The 26081-nt window shown below is 61.3% G+C and overlaps 2 protein-coding genes across 4 annotated transcripts; both read left to right on the top strand.

The window, feature by feature from the left end:
* The first annotated feature begins 763 nt into the window (after positions 1-763).
* ALDOA (aldolase, fructose-bisphosphate A) lies at positions 764-13720 on the top strand. Of its 3 annotated transcripts, none has more exons than XM_082781536.1 (9): positions 764-886; positions 5494-5615; positions 7371-7582; positions 8178-8232; positions 8336-8496; positions 9552-9635; positions 9719-9893; positions 11614-11813; positions 13475-13720. In XM_082781536.1, exons 2-9 carry the CDS (start codon positions 5504-5506, stop codon positions 13568-13570), a joined length of 1095 nt encoding a protein of 364 aa, XP_082637662.1. In that variant the 5' UTR covers positions 764-886; positions 5494-5503; the 3' UTR covers positions 13571-13720. The 3 variants fall into 3 exon arrangements, with proteins under 3 accessions (XP_082637662.1, XP_082637663.1, XP_082637661.1); XM_082781537.1 differs by lacking the exon at positions 764-886 and adding an exon at positions 1381-1409; XM_082781535.1 differs by lacking the exon at positions 764-886 and adding an exon at positions 2292-2624.
* Positions 13721-15097: 1377 nt separating this feature from the next.
* PPP4C (protein phosphatase 4 catalytic subunit) lies at positions 15098-25399 on the top strand. The gene is made up of 9 exons (XM_082781585.1): positions 15098-15152; positions 19172-19271; positions 19387-19438; positions 19578-19628; positions 20650-20751; positions 20836-21009; positions 22160-22286; positions 22812-23001; positions 23989-25399. Exons 2-9 carry the CDS (start codon positions 19174-19176, stop codon positions 24116-24118), a joined length of 924 nt encoding a protein of 307 aa, XP_082637711.1. The 5' UTR covers positions 15098-15152; positions 19172-19173; the 3' UTR covers positions 24119-25399.
* Positions 25400-26081: the final 682 nt, after the last annotated feature.

The following is a 26081-nucleotide window of genomic DNA, read 5'->3' as shown; positions in this document are numbered from 1 at the left end:
GGTCGCCATGGCAACGAGGCCCCGCCCCTCCCTGAGGAGGGCCCAAAGGGGGGGGGGGGCAAAAAAAAAGGGGGGTGGCAAAAAAAAAGGGGAAAAAGGCAAAATTGGGGGGAAAGGGGTCAAAAATTGGGGGAGGGGGGACCCAAAATATGAGGGGACCCCCCCAAAAATAAATGGGGGGGGGGAATTTGGGAATTGGGGGGGTAAGAAGTGAGGTGGGGGCCTAAAAAATATAGGGGGGGGCCTAAAAATATTTGGGGGGGGGCTAAAAATAACGGGGGGGGGCCCAAAATATAATGGGGGTGCCCCAAAGTGGTGGGAGGGGGTCTTAAAAGCATGGGGGGGTGCCCAAAATCGGGGGGGGGGGGGCAAAAAAAATCGGGGGGGGTCTGAAATTCAGGGAGGGGTCCCCCAAAAAAGCAAGGGGGGGTTAAAAGTCATGGGGGGGGCTAAAAAGGATGGGGGGGCCCCAAAAAATAAGGGGGAGCCCCCCCAAAAATATTGGGGAGGGTTCAAAAAGGGCGGGGGGGAGCAAAAGTCCATGGGGGGGGGCAGAAAGCATTGGGGGGGGTCCCAAAAATAAAGGGGGGGTCTCAAAAACAAGGGGGGGGTCTCAAAAATAAGGGGGGGGTCTCAAAAATTGAGGGAACCCCCCAAAAAAACTGATAATGGGGGGGCCAGGGGGGGCTCCCCTCCCCCCCCCGGTGCCTGGGGGGGGGAGGGGCTGCGGGGTGGGGGAGGGGCGGGGGGGGGGCCCCTATTTTTGGCCGCCGAAAGGGCAGAGGGCACCGGAGAAGGTCAGGGCGGGGGGGCCCCCCCCGACGCCCCTATATAGGGGGGAGTCCCCGGCCCCCGGCTGCTGCCCCCCCCGGACGCCCCCACCCTGGTGAGTTTTTTGGGGGGGTCTTTTTTTTGGGGGGGGGGGGGGGGTCCCAAATTGCCCCAAACCCCCCTCTGATCCCCCCCCCATCCCCATAACCCCCCCCCAGGGCATCCCCAACCCCCCCCTTGGGACCCACCCCCCCCTGGACCCCCCCAAATTCCCCCGGACCCCCCCAAAACCCCTCTGGACCCCCCCCAAAACCCCTCTGGACCCCCCAAGCCCCCCCCAAATCCCCCTTGGACCCCCCCCCAAAAAATTTGGACCCCCCTTTCCCCCCCAAACCCCCCCCAAAACCCCTCTGCTCCCCCAAAAAAAAATTTGGGGCCCCCCAAAACCCCTCTGGACCCCCAAATCCCCCCCCATGTCCCCCCCCACCCCAAAAGGACCTGGTGGGCCCCCCCCCCCGTGACTCAGCGCGCCGTTGCCCCTTTAAGAGCGCGCCCTCCCGGTCCCCCCACCCGTGACGTCACCTCGCGGCAGGCCCCGCCCCCTCGTTCCCGCGCGTCCGGCCGCTCCCCGAGCCCAGGTGGGGGAGGGGAGGGGGGGAGGTTTTGGGGGCAAAAAGGGCGGATTTGGGGGCGAAGGGGGGGGTGAGGGGGTCGTGGGGGGTTAGGGAGAGGTTTGGGGGGAAAAGTGGGGATTTTGGGGGCGGGAGGGGGAAATTTGAGGTTTGGGGGCGAAGGGGGAGGTTTTGGGGCGAAAAACGGCGGTTTTGGGGGCGAGGAGGGGTTTGGGGAGAAAAAGGGGGGGTTTGGCGGTGGAGGAGGCGGATTTGGGGGGAAAAGGAGGGGAATTGGGGGTGAAGGGGTTGGGTAGCGGGGTGTGAGGTTTTTGGGGTGAAAAGAGCAGATTTTAGGGGTTTTGGGGTAGAGGTAGAAATTTGGGTGAAAAAATGAGGAATTTGGGGCCAAAAGGGGAAGGTTTGGGGTGTGGGGAGAGATTTGAGGTGAAGTGGGGAGATTTGGGGTGCGGGAAAGGGGTTGGGGTGAAAAGCCAAGATTTTGGGGCAAAAAGCCCAAATTTTGGGTGTGGGGGGAGATTACAGAGGGAGAGACACAGATTTGGGGTGAAATATGGGGTTTTGGGTTAAAGGGGGTGATTTGAGGGGAAAAACGCAGGTTTAGGGCAAAAGGAGGCGGTTTCGGGGAGAAAAGCGCAGATTTTGGGTGTGGGCGCAGATCTGAGACAAAACCGCGCAGATTTGGGGTTAAAGGGGCAGATTTGGGGCGAGAAACACAGATTTTGGGCAAAAAGAAGGTGGTTTAAATGTGAAAAACCCAAATTTGGGGCAAAAAAGTAGGTGATGAGGGTGAAAAGTGCAATTTTGGGGCAAAAGGGAGCAGATTGGAGGCAAAAACGCAGATTTTGGGTGCGGGGACGCCTTTTTGGGGCGAAAAACGCAGGTTTTGGGTGCGGGGGGTTGGTTTTGGGGGCAAAAAGTGACAATTAGGGGCAAAAAGGAGCCGGTTTTGGGGTAAAAACAGGAGTTTTTGGTATCGAGGAGACAATCTTGGGGGCAAAGAGCGCAGATTTGGGGCGAACCCTGCGGATTTTGGGGGAAAAAAGGGAGGTTTTGGGGCCCGGCGGGGGGCGGGGTGCCCTTGAAGCGCCCTTGGGTGCGGGGGTGGCCCCCGGGTGTCCCCTCCCCTGTCCCCTCCCCCCCGGGCGTGTCCCCCTGTCCCCTCCCCGTCCCCTCCCCGCTGCCATTTCGGCGCCGGCTCCCGCAGCGCTCGGACACCCGGTGGGTGGCCCCGCACCCTTGGGTGCCCCCAGGTCCCTTGGGTGGCCCCTGTCCCCTTTGGGTGGTCCCTTGGTGTCCCTTGGGTGTCCCCTTGGGTGCCCCCTGTCCCCCTTGGGTGTCCCCTTGGGTGCTCCTGGGTGTCCCTTTGGGTGGCCCTTGGTGTCCCTTGGGTGGCCCCTTGGGTGTCCTTTGGGTGCCCCCTGTCCCCCTTGGGTGTCCCCTTGGGTGTCCCTTGGGTGCTCCCTGTCCCCTTTGGGTGGCCCCACATCCCCTTGGGTGTCCCTTGGGTGTCCCCAAGTCCCCTTGGATGTCCCTTGGGTGCCCCCTGTCCCCCTTGGGTGGCCCCTGAGTCCCTCCTTGGTGTCCCTTGGGTGCTTCCTTAGTGTCCCTTGGATGCCCTCTGCCCCCTTTGGGTGTCCCCAGGTCCCTTGGGTGCTTCCTTGATGTCCCCCTTGGGTGTCCCTTGGGTCCCCCCTGTCCCCCTTGGGTGTCCCTTGGGTCCCCCCTGTCCCCCTTGGGTGGCCCCTGGGTCCCTCCTTGGTGTCCCTTGGGTGGCCCCCTGCCCCCTTTGGGTGTCCCCTTGGGTGTCCCCAGGTCCCTTGGGTGCTTCCTTGATGTCGCCCAGCTCCCTCCTTGGTGGCCCCAGGTCCCTTGGGTGCTCCTGTGTCCCCTTTGGGTGGCCCCTCGGTGTCCCCTGGGTCCCTCCTTGATGTCCTTGGTGTCCCCTTGGGCGGTTCCTCGGTGTCCCTTGGGTGTCCCCAAGCACCCTTGGGTGGCCCCAGGCACCCTTGGGTCCCTCCTCGGTGTCCCTTGGGTGTCCCCAGGCACCCTTGGGTCCCTCCTCGATGTCCCTTGGGTGTCCCCAGGCACCCTTGGGTCCCTCCTCGATGTCCCTTGGGTGTCCCCAGGCACCCTTGGGTCCCTCCTCGGTGTCCCCATGTCCCCTTGGTGTCCCCTCGGGTTGTCCCTTGGTGTCCCCAGCTCCCCCCCTCGCTGTCCCCTCAGCACCCATGGGTGCCCCCTCCCAGCCACCATGGTCCCGTGTCCCCTGGGTCCCCACGGGGTGTCCTTGGGGTCCCCATGGGTTTCTTTTTGGGGTCCCCAACGTTCTCCATGGGTTCTCTGTAGGGTTCCCGATGTTCCCCCATGGGGTCCCCAAAGTTCTCCCTGGGGTCCCCGTGGGGTCCCCGATGTCCCCATGGGTTCTCCCTGGGGTCCCCAATGTCCCCATGGGTTCTCCAAGGGGACCCCAACCTCTTTTAGGGTTCCTGATGTTCCCCATGGGGTTCTTGATGTCCCCTATGGGTTCCCCATGGGGTTCCTGATGTTCCCCAATGTCCCCTATGGGTTCCCCGTGGGGTCCCCAATGTCCCCTATGGGTTCCCCAAGGGGACCCCAATGTTCTCCATGGGGTTCTTGATGTTCCCCATGGGTTCTCCATGGGGTCCCCGAGGTCCCTTATGGGTTCTCCTAGGGGACCCCAACCTTCTCTGGGGTTCTTGATGTTCCCCATGGGTTCTCCATGGGGTTCCTGATGTTCTCCATGGGGACCCCAGTGTTCCCTGTAGGGTTCTTGATGTCCCCTATGGGTCCCCCAAGAGGACCCCAACCTTCTCTAGGGTTCTTGATGTTCCCCATGGGGTTCTCCAAGGGGACCCCAACATTCTCCATGGGGTCCCCAGTGTTCTCTGTAGGGTCCCCGATGTCCCCTATGGGTTCTCCATGGGGTTCCTGATGCTCTCCATGGGGTCCCCAATGTTCTCCATGGGGTTCCTGATGTTCCCCATGGGTTCTCCATGGGGTCCCCGATGTCCCCTATGGGTTCTCCAAGAGGACCCCAATGTTCTCTAGGGTTCCTGATGTTCCCCATGGGGTCCCCAACGTTCTCCATAGGATCCCCATGGGGTTCTAGATGTTCCCCATGGGTTCTCCCTGGGGTCCCCAATGTCCCCTATGGGTTCTCCAAGGGGACCCCAACGTTCTCCATGGGGTTCTTGAGGTTCTCCATGGGGTCCCCAAAGTTCTCTGTAGGGTTCTTGATGTCCCCATGGGTTCCCAATGGGGTCCCCAATGTTCTTGATGTTCCTTTTGGGGTTCTTGATGTTCTCCGTGGGTTCTCCCTGGGGTTCCTGATGTCCCTATGGGTTCTCCAAGGGGACCCCAACCTTCTTTAGGGTTCCTGATGTTCACCATGGGGTTCTAGATGTTCCCCATGGGTTCTCCATGGGGTCCCCAAAGTCCCTTATGGGTTCTCCAAGGGGACCCCAACCTTCTTTAGGGTTCCTGATGTTCCCCATGGGGTCCCCAGTGTTCCCTGTAGGGTTTCTGATGTTCTCCATGGGGTTCCCAATGTCCCCCATGGGTTCTCCATGGGGTTCCTGATGTTCCCCATGGGGTCCCCGATATCTGTGGGTTCCTCATGGGGTTCCTGATGTCCCCATGGGTTCTCCAAGGGGACCCCAACCTTTTCTGGGGTTCTTGATGTTCCCTATGGGGTCCCTGATGTCCCCTATGGGTTCTCCAAGGGGACCCCAACGTTCTCCATGGGGTTCTTGAGGTTCTCCATGGGGTCCCCAAAGTTCTTTGTAGGGTTCTTGATGTCCCCATGGGGTCCCCAACGTTCTTGATGTTCCTTTTGGGGTTCTTGATGTTCCCCATGGGTTCTCCAAGGGGTCCCCGATGTCCCCTATGGGTTCTCCAAGGGGACCCCAACATTCTTATGGGGTTCCCGATGTCCCCCATGGGGTCCCCGATGTCCCCATGGGTTCTCCAAGGGGACCCCAACGTTCTCATGGGGTTCCCGAGGTTCTCCCCGGGTTCCCGGTGTCCCCCGCGCCCCCCCTGACGCTGTCCCCCCCTTTGTCCCCAGTGCCACCACCATGCCGCACCAGTACCCGGCGCTCACCCCCGAGCAGAAGCAGGAGCTCGCCGACATCGCCCGGCGCATCGTGGCCCCCGGCAAGGGCATCCTAGCTGCCGATGAGTCCACTGGTGGGCACTGGGATGAACTGGGAGGGCACTGGGAGGGACTGGTGGGGGCTGGGAGGGGGCTGGGTGGGACTGGTTTGGGGCTGGGAGGGACTGGTGGGCGCTGGGAGGGGGTTGAGGGGCGCTGGGAGGGCACTGGGAGCTGCTGGGGTGGGGTTGAGGGCAACTGGGACAGACTGGGAGGCAACTGGGACAGACTGGAAGCAACTGGGGCAGACAGGAAACAACTGGGAGGTGCCGCCCTGCCCAGTATTGAGGAAGTACTGGGGAGTGAGTCAGCTCTGACGGGACTGGGAGGAACTGGGAGGGGCCGAGGGGTCACTGGGTGATACGGAGGGGCACTGGGAGGGCACTGGACCTTACTGGGAGACGCTGGAGCGGCACCAGGAGGGCACTGGAAGCTACTGGGAGGAACTGGGATGGAAGCAGGGAGGATGAGGAAACAGCTGAGCACCTTGAGGGGGCACCAGTGGGGCTTTGAGAGCTTCTGGGTTGGTACTGGGAGCTACTGGGAGACACTGGGGCACCACCAATAGTCGAGAGGGACATACTGGGTCATACTGGGACATACTGGTATGGCTTCAAGGAGGATGGGGAAGTGTCTGAGAACCTTGAGGTGGCACCAGGAGGTCCATGAGGACTCCTGGGAAGGCACTGGGAGTTACTGGGAGGCACTGGGGCACCACCAAGAGCCCAGGGGTACATACTAGGGCATACTGGAATGTACTGGTTCATACTGGGACGTACTGGTATGACTTCAAAGAGGATGGGGAAGTGTCTGAGAACCTCGAGGTGGCACCAGGAGGTCCATGAGGACTCCTCGGAAGGCACTGGGAGCTACTGGGAGGCACTGGGGCAGCACCAATAGTCCAGAGGGACATACTGGGACATACTGGGACATACTGGGACATACTGGTATGACTCCAAAGAGGATGAGGAAGTGTCTGAGAACCTCGAGGTGGCACCAGGAGGTCCATGAGAGCTTCTGGGGAGGCACTGGGAGCTACTGGGAGGCACTGGGGCACCACCAAGAGCCCAAGGGGACGTACTGGGTCGTACTGGCACATACTGGGTCATACTGGGACATACTGGTATGACTTCAAAGAGGATGGGGAAGTGTCTGAGAACCTCGAGGTGGCAGCAGGAGGTCCACGAGAACTCCTGGGGTGTCACTGGGAGCTACTGGGAGGCACTGGGGCACCACCAATAGACCAGAGGGACATACTGGGACATACTGGGTCATACTGGGACATACTGGTATGACTTCAAAGAGGATGGGGAAGTGTCTGAGAACCTCGAGGTGGCACCAGGAGGTCCATGAGGACTCCTGGGAAGGCACTGGGAGCTACTGGGAGGCACTGGGGCACCACCAATAGTCCAGAGGGACATACTGGGACATACTGGGTCATACTGGGACATACTGGTATGACTTCAAAGAGGATGGGGAAGTGTCTGAGAACCTCGAGGTGGCACCAGGAGGTCCACGAGAGCTCCTGGGGTGTCACTGGGAGCTACTGGGAGGCACTGGGGCACCACCAATAGTCCAGAGGGACGTACTGGGACATACTGGGTCATACTGGCACATACTGGTATGGCTTCAAGGAGGATGAGGAAGTGTCTGAGAACCTCGAGGTGGCACCAGGAGGTCCATAAGAGCTCCTGGGGTGGCACTGGGAGCTACTGGGAGCTACCGGCGCAGCTCCGGGAGACCACTACGGCTTACTGGGAGTAAACTGGTCTATACTGGGCCACCTCCAGGCAGCATCGCCAAGCGGCTGAGCTCGGTGGGGGCGGAGAACACGGAGGAGAACCGCCGCTGGTACCGGCAGCTGCTCTTCACGGCCGACAAGCGCGTGGACCCCTGCATCGGCGGCGTCATCCTCTTCCACGAGACCCTCTACCAGTCGGCCGACGATGGGCGCCCCTTCCCCCAGGTCATCCGCGGCAAGGGCGCCGTCGTTGGCATCAAGGTGGGGACCTCGGGGACATCGTGGGGACATCGGGGACATGGCGGGGACGTTGGGGTCTTGGGGTCATCGAGGGCGTTGGGGGGACTTGGGGGCTCCTTGGTGTTGGTCAACCAGGTCAATGGTGGCTTTGTTGGGTTGGGGTCGTCTTGGGGACGTTGGGGTGTTGGGGACGTTGGGGTCATCTTGGGGACGTTGGGGTCTTGGGGACATCGAGGGTGTTGGGGGGACTTGGGGGCTCCTTGGTGTTGGTCAACCAAGTCAACGGTGGCTTCGTTGGGTTGGGGTCGTCTTGGGGACATTGGGGTCATCTTGGGGACATTGAGGATGTTGGGGGGGACTTGGGGGCTCCTTGGTGCTGGTCAACTAGGTCAACGGTGGTCTTGGGGACATTGGGGTCTTGGGGACATCGAGGGTGTTGGGGGAATTTGGGGGCTCCTTGGTGTTGGTCAACCAGGTCAACGGTGGCTTCGTTAGGTGGCCACGTTGAGGTGGGGACATCTTGGGGACCTTGGGGTGTTGGGGACACGGTGGGTGACACGTGGGGACAGGGAGGGGACCGGGCCAGCACCCCGGTGACCCTGTCCCCGTCCCCTAGGTGGACAAGGGAGTCGTGCCCCTGGCTGGCACCAACGGCGAGACCACGACCCAAGGTGAGCGATGTCCCCGATGCCACCACAGCGTCCCCATCCATGATCCCACCCCCGATGTCACCGCGGTGTCCCCACCCCTGATGCCACCGCGGTGTCCCCCCAGGGCTGGACGGGCTGATGGAGCGCTGCGCCCAGTACAAGAAGGACGGGGCCGACTTCGCCAAGTGGCGCTGCGTCCTCAAGATCTCGGAGCACACCCCCTCGCGCCTCGCCATCCTGGAGAACGCCAACGTCCTCGCGCGCTACGCCAGCATCTGCCAGCAGGTCCCCGGCCACGTGTCCCCTCCTTCCTGTCCCCGTGTCCCCTGTTAGCGCCCTGTGGTGGTTGGAGGCCTCCAGTTGGCTTGGTGGCTCTTCCAGTTGACATATTGCCACCTCCAGTTGGCTTGGTGGCACCTCCAGTTGACATATTGCCACCTCCAGTTGGCTTGGTGGCCCCTCCAGTTGACACATTGCCACTTCCATGGCTTGGTGGCCCTTCCAGTTGACTCGGTGGCCCCTCCAGTTGACATATTGCCACTTCCAGTTGGCTTGGTGGCCCTTCCAGTTGACATATTGCCCCCTCCAGTTGGCTTGGTGGCCCCTCCAGTTGGCTTGGTGGCCCTTCCAGTTGACATATTGCCACTTCTATGGCTTGGTGGCCCTTCCAGTTGGCTTGGTGGCCCCTCCAGTTGACACATTGCGACTTCCATGGCTTGGTGGCCCTTCCAGTTGACTTGGTGGCCCCTCCAGGTGACATATTGCCACTTCCATGGCTTGGTGGCCCCTCCAGTTGGCTTGGTGGCCTTTCCAGTTGACATATTGCCACTTCCATGGCTTGGTGGCCCTTCCAGTTGACAGTATTGCCACCTCCACGCCCTGGTAGCCCCTCCAGTTGGCTTGGTGGCACCTCCTGTTGACATACGCCACCTCCCTACCCTGGTGGCACCTCCAGTTGGCTGGGTGACACCCCCAGTTGACATATTGCCACCCCCAGTTGATGTGGTGGCACCTCCCATTGACATATCGCCAATTCCAGTTGACGTGGTGCCACCTCCAGTTGACCTATTGCCACCTCCAGTTGACGTGGTGCCACCCCCAGTTGGCTTGGTGCCACCTCCCCGCCCTGGTGGCACCTCCCCGTGTCCTCCCTTCGTGTCACTTCCCCGTCCCCACCCCCGTGTCACCTCTGGGCACCCCGTGGTGGCCTCCCAGCCGCGACGCGTCACCTCCTGTCCCCACTGGGTAGCCCAGGCCACCTTCTGGTGCCCCCTCACCCCACCCCCCGCCGTGTCCCTGTCCCCCTGGGGGGTGTCCCTGACGTCCCCGTGTCCCCACAGAACGGCATCGTCCCCATCGTGGAGCCCGAGATCCTTCCAGATGGTGACCACGACCTGAAGCGCTGCCAGTACGTCACCGAGAAGGTGGGTGATGCCCCCCAAATGCCCCCGAAATGTCCCCGAGGTGTCCCCAAAGTGTCCCCAACCTGTCCCCAACGCGTCCCCAGGTGCTGGCGGCCGTCTACAAGGCGCTGAGCGACCACCACGTCTACCTGGAGGGGACGCTGCTGAAGCCCAACATGGTGACAGCCGGCCACTCCTGCACCAAGAAGTACAGCCCCGAGGAGATCGCCATGGCCACCGTCACCGCCCTGCGCCGCACCGTGCCACCTGCCGTGCCCGGTCAGTGTCACCCGGCCCCGTGTCCCCCCCACGGGGTCCCCGTCACGGTGGTCACGTCCCCGTGGGGTCCCCGTGGTTATGTCCTCGCGGTGTTTCCGTGCTCGTGGCCACGTCCCCGTTATGGTGGCCACGTCCCTATGGGGTCTCCATGCTCGTGGCCACATCCCCATGGGGTCCAAAACATGGTGGCCATGTCCCCATGGGGTCCCAGTCACCATGGTTTTGTCCCCATGGGGTCTCCATGCTCATAGCCACGTCCCTGTGGTGTCCCCGTCACCGTGGCTTTGTCCCCATGGGGTCTCCATGCTCATGGCCACGTCCCCACGGGGTCCCCATCACGGTGGCCACGTCCCCATGGGGTCTCCATGCTCATGGCCACGTCCCCATGGGGTCCCCGTCACAGTGGCCACGTCCCCATGGGGTCCCCATCACCGGGGCCACGTCCCCATGGCATCTCCATACTCATGGCTATGTCCCCATCACGGTGGCCACGTCCCCATGGGGTCCCCATCACGGTGGCCACGTCCCTATGGGGTCTCCATCCCCATGGCCACATCCTCGTGGTGTCGTTGTCCCCATCCCCATGGTGTCCCCATCCCCATGGCCACGTCCTCGTGGTGTCCCCATGGCCACGTCCTCGTGGTGTCCTTGTCCTCGACCCCATGGTGTCCCCGTCCCCGTGGCCATGTCCTCATGGTGTCCCCATGGCCACGTCCTCATGGTGTCCTTGTTTTCAACTCCATGGTGTCCCTGTCCCCATGGCCACGTCCTCGTGGTGTCCTTGTTCTCAACCCCATGGTGTCCCCATCCCCATGGCCACGTCCTCGTGGTGTCCCCAACCCCGTGGTGTCCCCATCCCCATGGCCACGTCCTCGTGGTGTCCTCAACCCCATGGTGTCCCCATCCCCATGGCCACGTCCTCGTGGTGTCCCCACGGCCACGTCCTCTTGGTGTCCTTGTCCTCAACCCCATGGTGTCCCCGTCCCCATGGCCACGTCCTTGTGGCATCCCCATGGCCACGTCCTCGTGGTGTCCCCATCCGCATGGTGTCATCACCCTTGTCCCTGTGGCCATGTCCCCATCCCCATGGCCACGTCCTCGTGGTGTCCCCATCCCCATGGTGTCCTCATCCCCATGGCCACGTCCTCGTGGTGTCCCCATCCCCATGGTGTCCTCATCCCCATGGCCACGTCCTCGTGGTGTCCCCATCCCCATGGTGTCCTCATCCCCATGGCCACGTCCTCGTGGTGTCCCCATGGCCATGTCCTCTTGGTGTCTTTGTCCTCAACCCCATGGTGTCCCCGTCCCCACGGCCACATCCTCGTGGTGTCCTCAACCCCATGGTGTCCCCATCCCCATGGCCACGTCCTCATGGTGTCCTTGTCCTTAACCCCATGATGTCCACATCCCCGTGGTGTCCTCAACCTCTTAGTGTCCCCATGGCCATGTCCTCGTGGTGTCCTTGTCCTCATCCCCATGGCTACGTCCCCATGGTGTCCCCATCCCCATGGTGTCATCACCCTTGTCCCTGTGGCCATGTCCCCGTCCCCATGGCCACATCCTCATGGTATCCTTGTCCCCAACCCCACGATGTCCCCATCCCCATGGCCACGTCCTTATGGTGTCCCCAACCCCATGGTGTCCCCGTCCCCATGGCCACATCCTCGCGGCGTCCCCACATCCTCCCGGTGCTGACCCCGTCCCCGCGCGCCCCCCCCAGGCATCACGTTCCTGTCGGGGGGCCAGAGCGAGGAGGAGGCGTCCATCAACCTCAACGCCATCAACCGGTGTCCCCTGGCGAAGCCCTGGGCCCTGACCTTCTCCTACGGGCGGGCGCTGCAGGCCTCGGCGCTGCGGGCCTGGAGCGGCAAGAAGGAGAACACCAAGGCGGCCCAGGAGGAGTACGTCAAGAGGGCCCTGGTACGTCAACCTCGGGGACGTTTTGGGGTGGAGGGGGGCTTGGGGACGTGGTTACGGTCGTGGTGGTCCAGGAGGACCTCAAGAAGGTTCTGGGACGTCAACGTTGGGGGTATCCATGAGTGGAGAACGTCTTGGGGTTGGAGGAGGGGTGGGGAGGTGGTCAATGGTGGTCAAGGAGGACCTGGAGTAGGTTCTGGTAGGTCAACATTGGGGATGTTTTGGGGTGGAGGGGGTCTTGGAGACGTGGTTATGGTCGTGGTGGTCCAGGAGGACCTCAAGAAGGTTCTGGTAGGTCAACGTTGGGGACGTTTGGGGGTGGAGGAGGGCTTGGGGTTGGAGGAGGGGTGGGGAGGTGGTCAATGGTGGTCAAGGAGGACCTCAAGAAGGTTCTGGGACGTCAACGTTGGGGGTATCCGTGAGTGGAGAACGTCTTGGGGACGTGGTTATGGTCATGGTGGTCCCCAAGGACCTCAAGAAGGTTCTGGGACGTCAACGTTGGGGACATTTTGGGGTGGAGGAGGTCTTGGGGACGTGGTTATGGTCATGGAGGTCCAGGAGGACCTCAGGAAGGTTCTGGGACGTCAACGTTGGGGACATTTTGGGGTGGAGAACGTCTTGGGGACGTGGTTATGGTGGTCCCCAAGGACATCAAGAAGGTTCTAGTAGGTCAATGTCATGGACATGGGGACATCTAGGGGGTGGAGAACGTCTTGGGGGCATGGTTATGGTCATGGAGGTCCAGGAAGACCTCAAGAAGGTTCTGGTAGGTCAACGTTGGGGACGTTTTGGGGTGGAGGGGGTCTTGGGGACGTGGTTACGGTCATGGTGGTCCAGGACGATCTCAAGAAGGTTCTGGGACGTCAACGTTGGGGACATTTTGGGGTGGAGAACGTCTTGGGGACGTGGTTGTGGTGGTCCATGAGACCATCAAGAAGAACCAAGAAGGTTCTGGTAGGTCAATGTTGGGGATATTGGGGACATTTGGGGGTGGAGGAGGTCTTGGGGTTGGAGGAGGGGTGGAGACGTGGTCAATGGTGGTCCAGGAGGACCTCAAGAACGTTCTGGTAGGTCAACGTTGGGGACACTTTGGGGTGGAGAACGTCTTGGGGACGTGGTTATGGTCATGGAGGTCCAGGAGGACCTCAAGAAGGTTCTGGTAGGTCAACATTGGAGACATTTTGGGGTGGAGAACGTCTTGAGGACGTGGTTATGGTCGTGGTGGTCCAGGAGGACCTCAAGAAGGTTCTGGGACGTCAACGTTGGGGACATTTTGGGGTGGAGGAGGTGTGGGGACGTGGTCATGGTGGTCCATGAGACCATCAAGAAGAACCAAGAAGGTTCTGGTAGGTCAATGTTGGGGATATTGGGGACATTTGGGGGTGGAGGAGGGCTTGTCACTGTCACCCCCATGGGGACATCAAGGGCATGGAGAACATTTGGGGACCTCCATGGGGACACCGTGGCTCTGCGGGGTGACAGCCCCGTGTCCCCAGGGGGGTGGCACCACGGCCATCAGACGTGATTCCGGGTGGTGCCACCATTGTCCCCTATCCTTCTAGAAGGTGCCACCACCATCCCCCATGAGTCAAGGTGGTGCCACCATTGTCCCATGAATGTCTGGGTGGTGTCCCCACGTGTGACACGCGTGTCCCTGTCCCCAGGCCAACTCCCTGGCGTGCCAAGGCAAGTACACCCCCAGCGGGCAGGCGGGGGCGGCCGCCAGCGAGTCCCTCTTCGTCTCCAACCACGCCTACTGAGTGACGTCACCGGGAGCGCCGTGACGTCACCAGGGACGCCGTGACGTCACCGGGAGCGCCGTGACGTCAGCGGGGAACGCCGCGCCGTGTGACACTCCTGTCCCCTCTCCCCGTCCCCTCGCCTTTCAATAAAGGAACGCTGCCTGCAGGGCCGATGCCTCGGGGGACATGGGGGGACACGGGGGTACATGGGGGGGATGTGGGGACATGGAAAGGGGACATTGAGGGATGTGGGGACACGGAAAGGGGACATTGAGGGATGTGGGGACACGTGGGAGGTGGTGGGGACATGGTGGGACATGGAGGGAAATGGGGCACTGAGGGACACGGGGACACTTGGGGACGTGGTGGGGACACGCTGGGACATGGACGTGGGACATTGAGGGACTTGGGGACATGTGGGGACATGGGGACACAGGGAAATGGGACATTGAGGGACACGGGGGATGTGGTAGGGACATGGAGGGATGTGGGGACGTGGTAATGGGACAGTGAGGGCCATGGGGACACATGGGGACGTGGTGGGGACAAAGGGACGTGGAAAGGGGACGTTGAGGGACATGAGGACATGGAGGGGAATGGGGCACTGAGGGACATGGGGACAGAGGGAAATGGGACATCGAGGGACATGGTGGGGACATGGGACATTGGGGGATGTGGGGGATGTGTGGGGACATGGGGACACGTGGGGCATAGGGACAAGGGACATTGAGGGGCATGGGGACACGTGGGGACACAAAGGGACGTGGGGATGTGGAAAGGGGACATTGAGGGACATGGGGACAAGTGGGGAAGGGACATCGGGGGGGCGTGGGGTGGGGACATGGACGTGGGGACACAGGAACGGGGGGGGCACCCTGGGGACACATAGGGGGACATGGGGGGACACCCAAGTGACAATGGGGGGGCCAGGTGACATTGGGGACACTCAGGGGACAATGGGGACACTCAGGTGACAATGGGGGGGTCCCAGGGGACAATGGGGGGGTCTGGGGACAATGGGGACAGCTGGTAGGCAATGGGGGGGGGTCCAGGTGCCAATGGGGACGCTCAGGTGACAGTGGGAGGGTCCCAGAGGAAAATGGGGACACCAGGTGACAGTGGGGGGGTCTGGGGACAATGGGGGGGGGTCCAGGTGGCAATTGGGGACACTCAGGTGACAATGGGGGGGTCAAGAAGACAATGGGGGGGGTCTCAGAAGAAAATGGCGACACCCAGGGGCCTGTGGGGACACCCAGGTGACACTGGGGGGGTCAAGAAGACAATGGGGGGCTCCAGGTGACAATGGGGGGGTCCAGGTGACAATGGGGGGGTCCAGGTGACAATTGGGGGCCCCAGGGCCCTAATTTTGGCCCCGCCCGGAACCAAAACGGCGCGGAACCCCCGCGCCGGCTCTCGCGTTCCGGGGGGTACCCCTAAAGAGGAGGCACCGCCCCCCCCCTACAGCCCGCTCAGGGGGGCGTGGCCTCCACCCGGCTTCCGGGGAGGAGGGGGCTGAAGGCGGGGCCGCGCCGGAAGTGACGTTGAGGCGGCGGCGGCGGGGACGGTGGCGGCCGGAGGGGGGGCGCGGAGCCGCCGCCGGGTGCGGAGGGGCCGGGGGCGGCTTTGGGGGGGCTCTGGGGGGCTGTGGGGGGCTATGGGGCACGGGGAGGGGCCGGGGGGCCGCTATGGGGTGGTTATGGGGTGGTTGGGGGGGGCTATGGGGTAGTTATGGGGCACGGGGGGGGTTATGGGGGGGTTGTGGGGCAGGAGAGGGGCTGTGGGGGGGGCTATGGGGCGGTTATGGGGCTAGTGAGTGGTTATGGGGGGTTATGGGGTTGCTATGGGGCCCAGGAGGGGCTGTGGGGCTGCTATGGGGTGGTTGGGGGGGGGCTATGGGGTGCTATGGGGCACGGGAGGGGCTGTGGGGCTGCTATGGGGCAGTTATGGGGCATGGGGGTGGTTATGGGGCTGCTATGTGGTTGTTATGGGGGTGCTATGGGGCCCAGGAGGGGCTGTGGGGTGGTTATGGGGTGCTATGGGGCTGCTATGGGGCCTGGGAGGGGCTGTGAGGCCGCTATGGGGTGGTTGGGGGGGGCTATGGGGTGTTTATGGGGCACTATGGGGCCTAGGAGGGGCTGTGGGGTGCCTATGGGGCAATTATGGGGGGGTACGGGGCTGATACCGGGCATGGGAGGGCCTATGGGGTGGTTGTGGGGGGATATGGGGGTGCTGTGAGGCTGCTATGGGGCGGTTGGGGGGGCTATGGGGTGGTTATGGGGGGCTCTGGGGCAGAAGAGGGGCTGTGGGGTGGCTATAGGGTGGTTATGGGGGGTTATGGGGTTGCTATGGGGCCCAGGAGGGGCTGTGGGGCTGCTATGGGGTGGTTGTGGGGGGGATATGGGGTGTTTATGGGGCAGTTATGGGGCACGGGAGCGGTTATGGGGAGGTTATGGGGCATGGGAGGGGCTATGGGGTGGTTATGGGGTTGATATGGGGCATGGGGGTGGTTATGGGGCCACTATGGGGGGGTTATGGGGCTGCTATGGGGCACGGGAGGGGTTATGGGGTGCTGTGGGGTTGATATGGGGTGGTTGAAGTGGACTATGGGGTGCTTATGGGAGGTTATGGGGCAGAAGAGGGGCTGTGGGGTGGCTATGGGGCAGTTATGGGGCACAGGGGTGGTTATGGGGGGGTTATGGGGCATGGGAGGGGCTGTGGGGGGGTTGTGGGGCCGCTATGGGGCAGGAGAGGGGCTGTGGGGTGCTTTGGGGGAGGTGAGGGGTTTATGGGGGCAGAGGGGGCACTTATGGGGCTGGGGGGGGCAGTTATGGGGCCAGAGATCCTCCCCTCCGGGTAGCTGGGGGGCAATTGGGGACCCCCCGTGGGGGCAATTAGGGATCCTATAGGGCCCCTTTAGGGCAATTAGAGGCAGCTTGGGACCCCATGGGGCAGCTCAGGGGCAATTAGGGACCTTCATAGGGGTAATTTGGGACCCCCAGGGGCAATTAGGACCCCGTGGGGGCAATTAGGAATCCTACAGGACCCCTTTAGGGCAGTTAGGGACACTAAGGGGCAATTAGGGACCCCCATAGGGGCAATTAGGGATCCTACAGGACCCCTTTAGGGCAGTTAGGGACACTAAGGGGCACTTGGGGACCCCATAGGGCAGCTTGGGGGCAATTAGGGACCCTCATAGGGGCAATTTGGGACCCCCAGGGGCAATTAGGACCTTGTGGGGGCAATTAGGGATCCTACAGGACCCTTTTGGGGCAGTTATGGACACTAAGGGGCACTTGGGGACCCCATAGGACGGCTTGGGGGCAATTAGGGCCCCCCATGGGGCAATTAGGGATTCTATAGGGCCCCTTTAGGGCAATTAGGGGCAGGTTGGGACCCCATGGGGCAGCTCAGGTGCAATTAGGGACCCCCATAGGAGCAATTAGGACCCCGTGGGGGCAATTATGGACCCCTGTGGGGGCAATTAGGCATCCTATAGGGCCCCTTTAGGGCAGTTAGGGACACTAAGGGGCAATTAGGGACCCCCATAGGGGCAATTAGGGATCCTATAGGGCCCCTTTAGGGCAGTTAGGGACACTAAGGGGCACTTGGGGACCCCATAGGGCAGCTTGGGGGCAATTAGGGACCCTCATAGGGGCAATTAGAGACCCCCATGGGGCAATTAGGAACCTGTGGGTGCAATTAGGGCCCCATCTGGGGGCAATTAGGAATCCTATAGGACCCCTTTAGGGCAGTTAGGGATGCTAAGGGGCACTTGGGGACCCTTTAGGGCGGCTTAGGGGCAATTAGGGACCCTCATAAGGGCAATTAGGACCCTGTGGGGGCAATTAGAGACCCCCTGGGGGCAATTAGGAATCCTACAGGACCCCTTTAGGGCAATTAGGGGCACTTGGGGACCCCATAGGGCAGCTTGGGATCCCATGGGGCAGCTCAGGGGCAATTAGGGACCCTCATAGGGGCAATTAGCACCCCGTGGGGGCAATTAGGGACCCCCGTGGGGGCAATTAGGGATCCTGTAGGGCCCCTTTAGGGCAAGTAGGGACACTAAAGGGCACTTGGGGACCCCATAGGGCGGCTTGGGGGCAACTAGGGACCCTCATGGGGCAATTAGGGCCCCGTGGGGGCAATTAGGGATCCTATAGGGCCCTTTTAGGGCAGTTAGGCACACTTAGGGACCCCATGGGGCAGCTTGGTGGCAATTAGGGACCCCCATAGGGGCAATTAGGGATCCTACAGCACTCCTTTAGGGCAGTTAAGGACACTGAGGGGCACTTGGGGACCCCATAGGGCAGCTCAGGGGCAATTAGGGACCCTCATAGGGGCAATTAGAGACCCCCTTGGGGCAATTAGGGATCCTATGGGGCCCCTTTAGGGCAATTAGGGGCAGGTTGGGACCCCATGGGGCAGCTCAGGGGCAATTAGGGACCCCCGTGGGGGCAATTAGGAATCCTATAGGACCCCTTTAGGGCAGTTAGGGACACTAAGGGGCATTTGGGGATCCCATAGGGCAGCTTGGGGGCAATTAGGGACCCTCATAGGGGCAATTAGAGACCCCCATGGGGCAATTAGGGACCCGTGGGGGCAATTAGGGATCCTATAGGACCCCTTTAGGGCAGTTAGGGACACTAAGGGGCATTTGGGGATCCCATAGGGCAGCTTGGGGGCAATTAGGGACCCTCATAGGGGCAATTAGAGACCCCCATGGGGCAATTAGGAACCTGTGGGTGCAATTAGGGCCCCATCTGGGGGCAATTAGGAATCCTATAGGACCCCTTTAGGGCAGTTAGGGACGCTAAGGGGCACTTGGGGACCCCGTAGGGCAGCTTGGGGGCAATTAGGGACCCCCATAGGGGCAATTAGGACCCCGTGGGGGCAATTAGGGATCCTATAGGGCCCTTTTAGGGCAGTTAGGCACACTTAGGGACCCCATGGGGCAGCTTGGTGGCAATTAGGGACCCCCATAGGGGCAATTAGGGATCCTACAGCACTCCTTTAGGGCAGTTAAGGACACTGAGGGGCACTTGGGGACCCCATAGGGCAGCTCAGGGGCAATTAGGGACCCCTGGGGGCAATTAGAGCCCCCTCTGGGGCAATTAGAGACCCCCGTGGGGGCAATTAGGGATCCTGTAGGGCCCTTTTAGGGCAATTAGGGACACTAAGGGGCACTTGGGGACCCCATAGGGCGGCTTAGGGGCAATTAGGACCCCGTGGGGGCAATTAGAGACCCCCTTGGGGCAATTAGGGACCCGTGGGGGCAATTGGGGATCCTGTAGGGCCCCTTTAGGGCAGTTAAGGACACTAAGGGGCACTTGGGGACGCCATAGGGCGGTTTGGGGGCAACTAGGGACCCTCATAGGGGCAATTAGGACCCTGGGGGGGCAATTAGGGCCCCCCCTTGGGCAATTAGGGACCCCCATGGGGGCAATTAGGCATCCTACAGGACCCCTTCAGGGCAATTAGGGGCACTTGGGGACCCCATAGGGCAGTTAGGGACCCCATGGGGCAGCTTGGGGGCAACTAGGGACCCTCGTAAGGGCAATTAGGGCCCCGTGGGGGCAATTAGGGCCCCAGTGGGGCAATTGCTGACCCTTTTTGCCCCAGCCATGGGGGAGCTGAGCGACCTGGACCGGCAGATCGAGCAGCTGCGGCGCTGCGAGCTCATCAAGGAGAGCGAGGTCAAGGCGCTCTGCGCCAAGGCCAGGTACCCCAATTAGCTAATTAACTCGTTAATTAACCCCCCCGGGGGGTAATTAACCCCCTCAGGGGGTAATTAACCCACCCCCGGGGGGGGTAATTGATGGCTGTTTGCCCCGCAGGGAGATCCTGGTGGAGGAGAGCAATGTGCAGCGCGTCGACTCGCCCGTCACGGTGAGCTGGGGGGGTAATTAATGGGCTGGGGGGGTAATTAAGGGGTTGAGGGGGTAATTAGGGGTCTGGGGGGGTAATTAGGGGTCCCTGGAGGGCAGTTTTGGGGTGTGACCCCCCCCTTTTTTTGTTGCCCCCCCAGGTGTGCGGTGACATCCATGGGCAGTTCTACGACCTCAAGGAGCTCTTCAGGGTGAGTTGCCCCTCCTAATTACCCCCCCCCACCCCCTAATTGCCCCCCTGTACCTGTAATTGCCCCCCCGTCCCCTAATTGCCCCCCAAGTGCCCCCATGTCCCATAAATGCCCTCCTATATCCCCAAATTGCCCTCCTATATCCCCTAATTGCCCCCCTGTGTTCCCCCTAATTACTCCCCTCTACCCCCTAATTGCCCCCCATCCCTTAATTGCCCCCCAACCTGCCCCAGAAGTGCCCCCCCGCCCCCCAAATGCCCCCTCCCCCTCGCCCACCCCCCAAAATCTGCCCCTAAATGCCCCCCAACCCCTATCTTCTCCCCCAGAACACCCCCTAAATACCCCTAATCTGCCCCCCTGGCCCTAATCTGCCCCTCCCGCCCCTAATTTGTCCCCCATCTGCCCCTAATCTGCCCCCCGCGGCCCTAATCTGCCTCCCCTAACCCCCTAATCTGTCCCTCACGATGCTAATCTGGCTATCTGTGACCCTAATCTGTCCTCCCCTGCCCTTAATCTGCCCTCCTCTAACCCTAATCTGCCTCCCCTAACCCCCTAATCTGCCCCTCTGTGACCCTAATCTGCCCCCCAACCCTAATATACCCTCCTCTGAGCCTAATCTGCCCCTCTGTTACCCTAATCTGTCCTCCCCCACCCTTAATCTGCCCTCCTGACCCTAATCTGCCTCCCCTCTGCCCCTAATCTGACCCTCCCGACCCTAATCTCTCCTCCCCCACCCTTAATCTGCCCTCCCAACCCTAATCTGCCTCTCCTAACCCCCTAATCTGCCCCTCTGTGACCCTAATCTGCCCCCCTCTGCCCTTAATCTGCCCCCCTCTGCCCCAATCTGACCCTCCCAACCCTAATCTGCCTCCCCTAACCCCCTAATCTGCCCCTCTGTGACCCTAATCTGCCCTCCCGACCCTAATCTGCCTCCCCTCTGCCCCTAATCTGACCCTCCCGACCCTAATCTGCCCCCCTGTGACCCTAATCTGCCCCCCCCACCCCTAATCTGCCCCCCCAGGTGGGCGGGGACGTCCCCGAGACCAACTACCTGTTCATGGGCGACTTCGTGGACCGGGGCTTCTACAGCGTGGAGACCTTCCTGCTGCTGCTGGCGCTCAAGGTACGGCCACCAGGGCACCCATGGGTGCTGCTGGGTGTCCCTGAACCCCCCACCCATGGGTGCTAACCCCCCCCCCACCCATAGGTGCGTTACCCCGACCGCATCACCCTAATCCGGGGCAACCACGAGAGCCGTCAGATTACGCAGGTCTACGGCTTCTACGACGAGTGCCTGCGCAAGTACGGCTCCGTCACCGTCTGGCGCTACTGCACCGAGATCTTCGACTACCTCAGCCTCTCCGCCATCATCGACGGCAAGGTGCGACACGCTAACGACACGCTAACAACACGGGAAGGTCACGGGGTGGCCCCCGCGAGGGTCCGGGGTGGAAGGCTGGGTCTTTCTTCTAGTTTTGGGGGTGAAATTGGGTGTTAGGAGGGGGTAAGGATGTGCTGAGGATGCTTCAGTACATGCTAAGGACACGCCAGCACATGTTAAGGACACGCCAATACATGCTAAGGACACCTCGCCACACGCTAAGGGCACGTTAAGGGTGTGGGGAGGGCCCTGCCTCCACTTCTTGGCCCCTTTTAGTCTTTTATTTTGTCATTTTGGCCAAAATTTGGTGCAGGCGTGTGCTAAGTGTGAGTTAGGACATGGGAATAACATGCTAGGACACTCTAAGGACATGCTAAGTGCATGCAGAGGGGTGGGGGGAGGCACGTGAGGGTCCTGTGTGTGCAGCTCGGTCCCTTCCAGGGGTTGTTGGAAGTAAAACTGGGTGTTAGGATGTGGTGATGGTGAGCTGGGACATGCTAAGAACATGCTAAGGTCATGCCAACACATGCTAAGCACATGTGTGGGGTGTGGGGAGGCCCACGTGTGGGCCCTGCATCCGCAGCTCGCTCCTTTGTGGTGTTTTCCTCGTTATTGGGAGTAAAAACGGGACATTAGGAGGTGTTAATGGTGTGTTAGGACATGCTAAGAACATGCTAGCACACACTAAGGACATGCTAAGCACATGGAAGGGTGGTAGGAGGTCTGTGTGAGAGCCCTGGGTCATCAGCTTTGCCCCTTGCGGTGTCCCTGTTATCGCTGGTGGCAAGATGAACACGCTGGGACATGCTAAGGACATGTTAGGACACGTTAAAGACATGCTAAGGACACGCTGTAACATGCTAAGGGCGCGTTGGGTCTGGGTAACCTGCGTGTGCTGCGCTGGGATCGTAGGTGGTGTTACAGCCAAGTGCGCACTCTGGGTCACGCTAAGGGCATAGAATGACATAGAACATGCTAAGGACACGGTAAAACATGCTACAGGCATGGTAGAGCACGCTAAGGACCCACCAAGAGCTTGTATGAGCTGGGAGAGGGCCACGCGTGACGGGGCCACACCAGGACATCCCTACCCTGTGTCACACGCTAAGAACATGCTAGGAACATGCTAAGCACACGCGTGTCCCCGCAGATCTTCTGCGTGCACGGCGGCCTCTCGCCATCCATCCAGACCCTGGACCAGATCCGCACCATCGACCGCAAGCAGGAGGTGCCCCACGACGGCCCCATGTGCGACCTGCTCTGGTCCGACCCCGAAGGTAGGCGCCGCACACGCGTGACATCGCATGACATCACATGATGTCACGTGTCGGGACGTGTCGTGACATCCCCGGGTGCCCCACGAGGCGTGGAGGGGCAGGGGGTGGGCTGTGGGCTCCCTGCGGCCACGCACGATGTCACACGTCATCCCCAGGTGGGTGACACGCCAATGACACGCGTCATCACGTGGAGTCACGTGTGTGGACACGTATGACACCCATTTGGGCCACGTGTTCACCCACACAGCCCCAAATCCACGCTGTTCTCAGCCCCATGACACGCATCTGACCCCCGAGGCATGTCCACATACCACAGACACACGTGTAACACGCGTGTGCATTGCGTGTCACCTCCCAACACGCGTGTCCACACGCATTTTTACCCCCCACCACATGTCTATACCCCAAATCCATGACCCTATTCCACGTCCCAGCCCCTCCCACGCGTGTCCCAGCCCCCGACACGCGTGTCCCGGCCCCGACACGCGTGTCCCGGCCCTGACACACGCGTGTCCCCCCCCCCAGACACGACGGGCTGGGGCGTGTCGCCGCGGGGCGCGGGTTACCTGTTCGGCAGCGACGTGGTGGCCCAGTTCAACGCCTCCAACGACATCGACATGATCTGCCGGGCCCACCAGCTGGTGATGGAGGGCTACAAGTGGCACTTCAACGAGACCGTCCTCACCGTCTGGTCCGCCCCCAACTACTGCTACAGGTCAGCGACACGCTAAGGACACGCTAAGGACACGTCGAGGGGGCGGGGGGTTCGTGGGAGAGGTGGGAGGTGTTGGGGTGGGGATGGGTGTGTTGTGGGGTGGTGGCTGCGACCCCTCTGCTGCTTTAGGAGAGGCCCAACATGCTAATGACATGCTAAGGACATGCTAAGGACATGTGAAGGGGCGTAGGGGTTGGTGGTGCCAAATGGCTCTGGGGGATGCTTGGTGGGACCGGTCCCATCAATGGGATCAGTCTCCAACTCGTCATGGAGAATGGTCCCAACATGCTAGTGACATGCTAAAGACATGCTAAGAACATGCTAAGGTCATGTTAAGGGACACAGGGATTGGTGGAAGGGTTGGGGGACCAGAGGGCTCCCAGTGATGCTTGGTGGGACCGGTCCCATCAATGGGATCAGTCTCCAACTCGTCATGTAGAGTAGGCCCGACATGCTAAGGACATGCTAAGAACATGCTAAGGTCATGTTAAAGGGCACAGGGACATGTGGTGGGGTTGGGGGACCCCAGAGGGCTCCAAGTGGCACCACAATGGGCTCGTCCCCATTATGGAGTTAATCTCCAGCTGCTCTTAATGACTTTATTGGTGGCCAAAACATGCTAAGGACATGCTAAGAACATGCTAAGGACATGTGAAGGACACAGGGGTCTATGGTGGGGTTGGGGGACCCCAGAGGGCTCCGAGTGACACCACGATGGGGTCGTCCCCATCCCGGGGCCGGTCTCTGACTACACTAAAGGGGAGCCCCAACACGCTAAGAACACGCTAAGAACATGTCAAGATCATGCTAAGAACACGCTAAGAACATGCTCAGAATGGCACAAGTCACTGAGCTCCTCTCCAACTGGGCCACCCCACCACGAAGCCAGACCCCCAAACCCACTCGGGGGGCCCCACACGCTAATGGCATGCCAATTACATGCGAACAACATGCTAATTACACGCTAATGACACGCTAACGACACAGGTGCGGGAACGTGGCGGCCATCCTGGAGCTGGACGAGCACCTGCAGAAGGAGTTCATCATCTTCGAGGCGGCGCCGCAGGAGACGCGGGGCATCCCCTCCAAGAAGCCGGTGGCCGATTACTTCCTGTGACCCCCCCGCGACCCCCCCGGGACCCCAAATCCCTGGGACCCCCCCCCGGGACCCCCCCGTGTCCCCCGTCCCCAATTTGGGCCCCCCCCGGGGGCGCTGGGTGACGCGGGGCGCGTGCCACCGCCCCGTCCCCGGGGGTCACCCTCCAGGGTCCCAAGGGAGGTGGGGGCCCCCCCACGGCCCAATTTGGGGTCCCCCCATCCCTTTTTGGGGTCCCCCATCCCTTTTTGGGGTCCCCCCATCCCATTTAGGGCCCCCCCATCCTTTTTTGGGGTCCCCCTGTCCCCTTAATGGCCATTTTGGGGACCCCCCATCCCATTTAGGGCCCCCCCATCCTTTTTTGGGGTCCCCCTGTCCCCTTAATGGCCCTTTTGGGGGACCCCCCATCCCATTTAGGGACCCCCCATCCCTTTTTGGGGTCCCCCATCTCTTTTGGGGTCCCCCCCTCCCATTTAGGGCCCCCCCATCCCTTTTTGGGGTCCCCCGTTCCCCTTAATGGCCATTTTGGGGACCCCCCCAGCCCCTTAATAGCCCTTTTGGGGACCCCCCCCATCTTTTTTGGGACCCCCCCATCCCATTTAGGGCCCCCCCCCGCCATTTAGGGTCTCCCCATCCCCCTTATGGCCCTTTGAGGACCCCCCTGTCTCCTTTAGGGACCCCCCCATCCCATTTAGGCCCCCCCCATCCCCTTAATGGCCCCATTTGGGGACCCCCCATCCCATTTAGGGCCCCCCCGTCCCCTTTATGGCCATTTTGGAGACCCCCCCACGTCCTTTAGGGCCCCCCCGACCCCATTAGGGACCCCCCCGTCTTCCCTATGGCCCTTTTGGGGACCCCCCCATGACTTTTGCGGACCCCCCCCGTGACTTTTAGGGACCCCCCCGTGACTTTTGGGGCCCCCCATCCCCTTCATGGCCCTTTTGGGACCCCCCCCCACCCCTTTAGGGACCCCCCCCATCCCCTTTTATGGCCATTTTGGGGACCCCCCCTCCCTTTTGGGGCCCCCCCCGTGACTTTTGGGACCTCCCCATCCCCTTTATGGCCCTTTTGGGGACCCCCCCGTGACTTTTGGGGCCCCCCCCTCCTTTTGGGGTCACCTCGGGGACCCCCCCGATGCATTTTTTGGGGTGTGGGGGGGGGGGGGCAGCGGGGCGCAATTTTCTGTTTTTTTTTTTTTTTTTTTTTGTTCTTTTCTCGTTTTTTTTGCTTTTTTTTTGGTTCCTTTTCCAAGCGGCGCTGCGTCTGCTCCTTTTAGATAAAAAAAACGACACCAAAAACGGACCGAAACGCCCCAAAATGAGAAACGATGCGGGGGGGGGGTCTATAGGGGGCACGTGTATAGGGGATTGGGGGGGGGTTATAGGGGATTTGGGAGGCTGTAGGGGATTTGGGGGGATTATAGGGGATTTGGGGGGGTTGTAGGGGTTGTGTGGGGGCTGTAGGGGATTGGGGGGGCTGTAGGGGATTTGGGGGGATTATATGGGATTAGGGGGGGCTGTAGGGGATTTGGGGGGATTATAGGGGATTTGGGGGGGTTGTAGGGGATTGGGGGGGCTGTAGGGGATTAGAGGGGGGCTGTAGGGGATTAGGGGGGTTATAGGGGATTAGGGGGACTGTAGGGGATTTGGGGGGATTATATGGGATTTGGGGGGTTATAGGGGATTGGGGGGGGTTGTAGGGTTTCTGGGGGGGCTGTAGGGGATTTGGGGGGCTGTAGGGGATTTGGGGGGATTATATGGGATTAGGGGGGACTGTAGGGGATTTGGGGGGATTATAGGGGATTTGGGGGGATTATAGGGGATTGGGGGGCTACAGGGGATTTGGGGGGGTTGTAGGGGTTGTGTGGGGGCTATAGGGGATTTGGGGGGGCTATAGGGGATTGTGGAGGCCATAGGGGACACAGGAGCTATAGGGGTCACCTGGGCTATAGGGGATTTGGGGGAGTTCTAGGGGTCACGTGGGG

The sequence above is a fragment of the Aythya marila genome, assembly GCF_965140915.1.
Source record: "Aythya marila genome assembly, chromosome: 31".
Lineage (NCBI taxonomy): Eukaryota > Metazoa > Chordata > Aves > Anseriformes > Anatidae > Aythya > Aythya marila.
The sequence above is the reverse complement of the archived record's forward strand: the minus strand, read 5'-3'. Positions and strand labels throughout refer to the sequence as shown.